The sequence below is a fragment of the Babylonia areolata genome, chromosome 35 (genome assembly GCF_041734735.1).
Source record: "Babylonia areolata isolate BAREFJ2019XMU chromosome 35, ASM4173473v1, whole genome shotgun sequence".
NCBI lineage: Eukaryota > Metazoa > Mollusca > Gastropoda > Neogastropoda > Buccinidae > Babylonia > Babylonia areolata.
In genome coordinates this window covers 27,041,183-27,047,953 of record NC_134910.1, presented here as the reverse complement: position 1 = coordinate 27,047,953, position 6,771 = coordinate 27,041,183, and the positions used below count along the sequence as shown (strand labels likewise).

General features: G+C 47.3%; 1 protein-coding gene across 1 annotated transcript in view; it reads left to right on the top strand.

Moving 5' to 3' along the window:
• Positions 1-6,563, top strand: part of LOC143278047 (uncharacterized) — a 45,680-nt gene extending 39,117 nt beyond the window's left edge. Inside the window, exon 5 of the mRNA XM_076583058.1 lies at positions 6,363-6,563. Coding sequence (XP_076439173.1) covers positions 6,363-6,563 — 201 coding nt within the window. The remainder of the gene's footprint in view (positions 1-6,362) is intronic.
• The last annotated feature ends 208 nt before the right edge of the window (positions 6,564-6,771 follow it).

Below are 6,771 nucleotides of genomic sequence, written 5' to 3'. Positions count from 1 at the left end.
TCTCTTCCTTATTCACCCATCCTCTTCTTTGGTCTACCCCCCCCCCCCTCCCTTCAACTCTCTCTCCACCTCACCGTTCCTCTTCAGCTCTCTCTTCCTTATTTACGTTCTCTCTTCTTTATTCTCTCTCTCTCTCTCTCTCTCTGTCTCTGTCTCTGTTTCTCTCTTCCTTATTCACCCATCCTCTTCTTTGGTCTACCCCCCCCCCTCCCTTCAACTCTCTCTCCACCTCACCATTCCTCTTCATCTCTCTCTTCCTTATTTACGTTTTCTCTTCGTTATTCTGTCTGTCTGTCTGTCTCTCTCTCTCTCTCTCTCTCTCTCTCTCTCTTTGTCTCTCTCTGTCTCTATATCTCTCTAATTCCCCCTCTCCCTTGTTCGCTGTCTCTGTCTGTCTGTCTCAGTCTCTCTCTCTCTGTCTCTCTCTCTCTAATTCCTCCTCTCCCTCGTTCGCTGTCTGTCTCTGTCTCTGTTTCACTTGTTTTTGTTTTTTTTCCATCTCTTTCAACCACCCCCTTCTTTCTCTTCCTCTTTATCTCTCTGTCTGTCTGTCTGTCTCTCTCCCTCTCTCTCTCTCTCTCTCCATATGTTTTTACACTGCTGTATCAGAGCAAGACCTCATATGTTCATTCTGCCGCAATGCTATAGAAACGGAACTGCATTTTCTTTGCCACTGCACAGAATTGAATGACTTACGACAGAAGTATAGTCCTAAAAAAATACACGCTTTATCCGTCGATGACTAGGTTTCAGCATTTGATGCAAGACGAGCATTGCCTCCATGACATTGGAAGATACATTTATTATGCACTTTTTGTTCATAGTTCTCAGCTCAGCTCAGCTCCCCCATGGCGGTTGCCGTTGGGGCGCTACAGATGACCTGTCAACCAGTCCTCTCCATCCATCCCTGTCTTTCGCACATTTGACCGCCTCGCTCAGCTTCAATCCTGTCCATTCTGTGATGTTGTCTTCCCATCTCTTCTTCTGTCTTCCTCTCTTCCTTCCTCCTCTGACTGTTCCCTGGAGCACTGTCTTGGCAAGCCCCTCTCCTCTTGTTACGTGGCCGAACCATTTTAATTTGCGCCTCTTGATGGTGGTGAGAAGATCTTCATAGGGACCAATGGCTTGCCTTATTCTGTTTTTGACTTCCTCATTGGTTATGTGGTCTTTGTAAGAGATGCCAAGCAGTCTTCTGAAGCATCTCATTTCTGAGGCCTGAATCCTCTTCTCTAATTCTGCTGTAAGGGTCCATGTTTCACAAGCATACAGGAGAACTGAGTAGATAAGGGAACGCATGAGTCTTATCTTTGAGCTGAGCTTGACTGCCTTGTCCTTCCAAATGGTGTTCAACTTGACTAGTGTTGTTCATAGTATACTATAACAAATGTTCACTCTGACATTGCCCGCACGATCTGTTGTAACGGGTCATATGGCCTATACAATAAAATTCTTGTGTTACTGCGTTCTTGCGTTCTCTATATGTTTCGTCGCTTCTCCTTTTAACTCACTCAGTACGGCCAGTCCCCTCTTCTCCTCTACACAGACCCCTCGGATGTCCAGTGGGTGTCCCAATGACCCAACCTTTAGCTTCCGTCGTCAGAATTGTGGTAGTCTTTGTCAACATTCACCTCTTCAGTGTAAGAGTCTTCCGCTTGCAGTATTTTGATGGTGGTAATTGGGGTGAAACGCTGTTAACGTCTTCTCTTTCGCCGTTCGTATGGAGAGAGTTAAGGAGAGGTTTGAGGGATAAGGGGGTGGGGCTGGCTGAGGGAGGGGTGCGTAGAATGATGGAGGAGGGAAATCGACAAGGGAGACAATCGGCGATCGGAGAACATGACTGTCCTTTTCCTTTCTTTCCTTCTGTCTTTCTTTTTGTTGACAAGGGCAGGGAGGGAGGGAGGGAGAGTGGGGTGGTAGTTGGAGGCGTGGAGAGTTGCGAGGTGGGTGGGGGGGGAGGGGGGGAGGGGGGGAGGGAAGAGGAAAGTTGGGTGTGGGGTGTGTGTGTGTGTGGGGGGGGGGGGGTGGGGGTGGAGTAGGGGGTTTGGGGGGGTGGCTGGTGGGTTGGGTAAATTGGGTGATGGGGGGAGGGAGGTGGGGGGGGGAAGGCAGGGAGGAGGATTAGGGATAGGGACTTAAGGATGTTGATTCGTGAGGGTTGTGGGGTTCAGGGGGGAAGGAAGGAAGGAAGGAAAGGCGTGATGTGATGGTGGTTGGGAGGGGGGATGGGGGAGGGGGAGGGCGAGCAGTCCAATGATTTATTTCCACGGTTTTTTTGTTTTTTTTTGGCTGGAAGGTGTGGTGGTGGGCAGGGTGGGGGTGGGGTGGGTGGGTGGGTGGGTTTGCGGAAAGGGGGGTGGGGTGGTGGTTTGTGTTCTATTCTTGACCTCTAGCGCTGTCTTTTACCATGGTTTATTTTCTCCTCCTCATGCTTCATCCTCGGCGCCGCCCAGTCTGTGAATGGGGGAGGTAGGGGGTGGGGGTGGGGGGAAGGGGGGAGGAAGTGCGTGTGGGAGGATGGGGTGGGTGGGGGGGTGAGGTGGTGGTGGGGGTGGGGTGGGGTTGCGACTGATATGCTGGTTTCGTGATGGGTTGCTGTCCTTCATTGTTGTGCGATACATTATTGTCTTAACGTGTGTGTGTGTGTGTGTGTGTGTGTGTGTGTGTGTGTGTGTGTGTGTGTGTGTGGTGTGTGTGTGTGTGTGTGTGTGTGTGTGTGTGTGGTGTGTGTGTGTGTGTGTGTGTGTGTGTGTGTGTGTGTGTGTTGTGTGTGTGTGTGTGTGTGTGTGTGTGTGTGTGTGTGTGTGTGTGTGTGTGTGTGTGTGTGTGTGTGTGTGTGTGTGCATTTTACATTCATATACGATCTATTTGTTCGATTTTTTTTTTTTTTTTTACATTGTTGTACAACACTTTGTTTTAACGTGTGTGTGTGTGTGTGTGGGTGTGCGGAGGAGGGGGTGGGGGTTAAATATTTATGTTTAACTTGCTGGATGTTTTCTATTTGTATACATTGTTGTGCAATACTTTATCGTCTTAATGTACGCGCATGTGTGTGTGTGTGTGTGTGTGTGTGTGTGTGTGTGTGTTTTGTGTGTGTGTGTGTGTGTGTGTGTGTGTGTATTTTACATTCATATACGATCTATTTGTTGGAATTTTTTTTTTTTTTGCATTGTTGTACAACACCTTGTCTTAACGTGTGTGTGGGTGGGCGGGGGAGGGGGTCGGGGTGGGGGTTAAGTATTTATATTTAACTTGCTGGATGTTTTCTATTTGTATACATTGTTGTGCAATACTTTAAGGTTTTAATGTGTGCGCGCGCGCATGTGTGTGTGTGTGGGGGGGGGGGGGGGGGGGGAGGTTAGCTACCGTGTAGTTTTTATCTGACTTGTTGTCTTGTATTTTATCGTGCGTATGCTTATTTTTATGTTGGTGTCTACAACGAGCCTGTGATTGCAACACGTTAATTTCCATGTGGATTTATGAATGAAGTGCTTTTGAATCGAATTGATTTGAATTCTCCGTCTCTGCCTCCTGGTCTTTTGCATATGGAATGATCTCCCTTGTTCGCTTCTTCGTCAGGTCTCTGCACTGACTCAGCGCTTTCATGTCTGACTCTCTCCATACGAACGGCGAAAGAGACGACGTTAACAGCGTTTCACCCCAATTACCATCATCAAAATATTGCAAGCGGAAGGCTCTTATACTGAAGAGGTGAATGTTGACAAAGAATACCACAATTTCTGACGACAGAAGCTAAAGGTTGGGTCATTGAGACACCCACTGGACATCCGAGGGGTCTGTGTAGAGGAGAAGAGAGGACTGGTCGTACTGAGTGAGTTAAAAAGTTACCCGCTTTTTCTCAAAATTTGCCCCCCCCCCGCCCCTCCCTCCCAGCCCCCTGTTACCCCCACCTCTCTCTCCCTTCCCTCTTTTTCTTTCTTATCAACAGTTTCTCCAGTTTTTTGTTCACGTGTATTTTCTGTTGCGACCAGTGGCGGCGTGCATAAGCAGCGGAAACATTTCACTCTTCTTCTTCTTCTTCTGCGTTCACTCGTATGCACACGAGTGGGCTTTTACGTGTATGACCATTTTTACCCCGCCATGTAGGCAGCCATACTCCGTTTTCGGGGGTTTGCATGCTGGGCATGTTCTTGTTTCCATAACCCACTGAACGCTGACATGGATTACAGGATCTTTAACGTGCGTATTTAATCTTCTGCTTGCATATACACACGAAGGGGGTTCAGGCACTAGCAGGTCTGCATATATGTTGACCTGGGAGATCAGAAAAATCTCCACCCTTTACCCACCAGGCGCCGTCACCGTGATTCGAACCCGGGACCCTCAGATTGACAGTCCAACGCTTTAACCACTTGGCTATTGCGCCCGTCAACATTTCACTCAAATCTTGTTCATTTCTTTGTGAACTGTGAGCCACCACACCAAGCATCTCCTTTTTTTTTTTTTTTTTTTTTTTTTTAAGGATAATAGATTATCTTGTGATCTTGTTTGTTTTAAGTTTTTGGTTTTCGTCCAATTAATTGCGCGAATTAAGAGTTGCGCATGCGTGTGAATGACTGCATGGTGTGTATGTGTAAGTGCTTTGATTCGTCTCTGCACAAGATTCAGCGCTATATGAATAATAATAATAATAATTATTATTATTATTCTCCTTCTTCTTCTTCTTCTTCTTCTTCGCCTTCACCTCCTCCTCCTCCTCCTTCTTCTTCTTCTTCTTCTCCTCCGCCTCCTCCTCCTTCTTCTTCTTCTTCTTCTTCTTCTTCTTCTTCTTCTTCTCCTTCTTCTTCTCCTTCTTCTTCTCCGCCTCCTCCTCCTTCTTCTTCTTCTTCTCCTCCTCCTCCTTCTTCTTCTTCTCCTCCGCCTCCTCCTTCTTCTTCTTCGCCTTCTCCTCCTCCTCCTTCTCCTTCTCCTCCGCCTCCTTCTTCTTCTTCGCCTTCTCCTCCTCCTTTCTTGCTCTTCTTCTTCTTCTCCTCCTCCTCCTCCTCTTCTTCTTCTCCTCCTCCTTCTTCTTCTTCTCCTCCTCCTACTCCTCCTTCTTCTTATCAGCCTATAACAGAGAAAACTGTCTGAGGATAAGCCACTCTCCACTCTAGATAAACTGTGTGAATTTTCAGTCTTCCATAGATATTTCCCTCCTTCTGATGACGTCATCCGTGACGTCACTATGTAAGTACGTGATACGTACTATTATTATCATTATTATTATTACTATTATTATTATTATTGTTATGAGCATTTACGCCTAATCTTGAAAATAAGCCCTAGGCAATTACAAATAGAACACATGTAAATATAAAAAAAGGAAAAATTGAACACAAGATACCAAACATCACTGAAAATTATTCATCCCCCCCAACCCCTCCGCCACCCCCACCCCCCACCCCCATCCCCCCCCACCCCACAATACACACAAGCACACGCGCACGCACACACACGTCATAGCACGCAATCGTAAATGGTACGCAATAATAAAAAAACAAACAAACCCACTAACAAATCCTGAAACTCTCAAAACTCACTATGGCAGTCAAGAAGCAGGTGAAATGCTACCAGCGCCAGTCATTGTCGCTTCTTTTGTCGTGCGTAGGGTGAGAGTTAACTCACTCAGTACGGCCAGTCCTCTCTTCTCCTCTACACAGACCCCTCGGATGTCCAGTGGGTGTCTCAATGACCCAACCTTTAGCTACCGTCGTCAGAATTGTGGTATTCTTTGTCAACATTCACCTCTTCAGTATAAGAGCCTTCCGCTTGCAATATTTTGATGGTGGTAATTGGGATGAAACGCTGTTAACGTCGTCTCTTTCGCCGTTCGTAGGGTGAGAGTTAACTGATTGTTAATGACGGGCGCAACAGCCGAGTGGTTAAAGCGTTGGGACTTTCAGTCTGACGGTCCCGGGTTTGAATCCTGGTCGCGGCGCGTGGTGGGTAAAGGATGGAGATTTTTCCCATCTCCCAGGTCAACATATGTACAGACCTGCTACTGCCTGAACCCATTCGTGTGTATACGCACGCCGAAGATCGATCAGTTAATTTGCAAAAGACCGCGAGTAGGTTAATCAAAAGTATCGAATAGAAATATTTTTATGTTAGTTTTAAAGAGAGATATGGCTGGAATTTGAAGACATGTCTTTGGAAGCATGTTCCATTCTATGCTTCCATTAAATGAGAGAAGAAGAGGAAGAAGAAGAAAAGGAAGAAGAAGGAGGAGGAGGAGGAGAAGAATAAGAAGTATAAAAAGAAGAAGGAGAAGAAGGAGGAGGAGGAGAAGAAGAAGAAGTAGTATTGATTTTTTTTTAATAGTTTGGTGTGATGTAATAACATTTTCTCACGTGTGTGTGCTTCAGATCATGATCGACGCCTCAGTATTCAACCGGGTATCTGACAGCCCTTCCCTCCCCATGGGCAACCAGTCGTCCACCACCCAGAACAAGCTATGCTACGCACCCCAGCCCGCCTGGTCGCACACCCCGGGTATCCACGGCTGGTGCCAGACCTACTGCCCGAACAAGTGGTGCGCCGACATGTGCCAACTGTCGCTGTGCTAGACGTGTAAAGAGTCAGCAGACACGGGTGGATCCGTATCCAGGAGTGCTGTGCTGGAGGAGAGAGAGAGAAGAGTGGTGACGCAATCTTCTGCGATGCATCCATGATAATTGTGTGTGCTGTGCTGGTTTTTTTTGTGGGTTTGTTTGTTTGCTTTTTTTTTGCCTCCTCCCCTCCCCCCCCCCCCCCCCCCCCCCCCCCCCCCGTCCC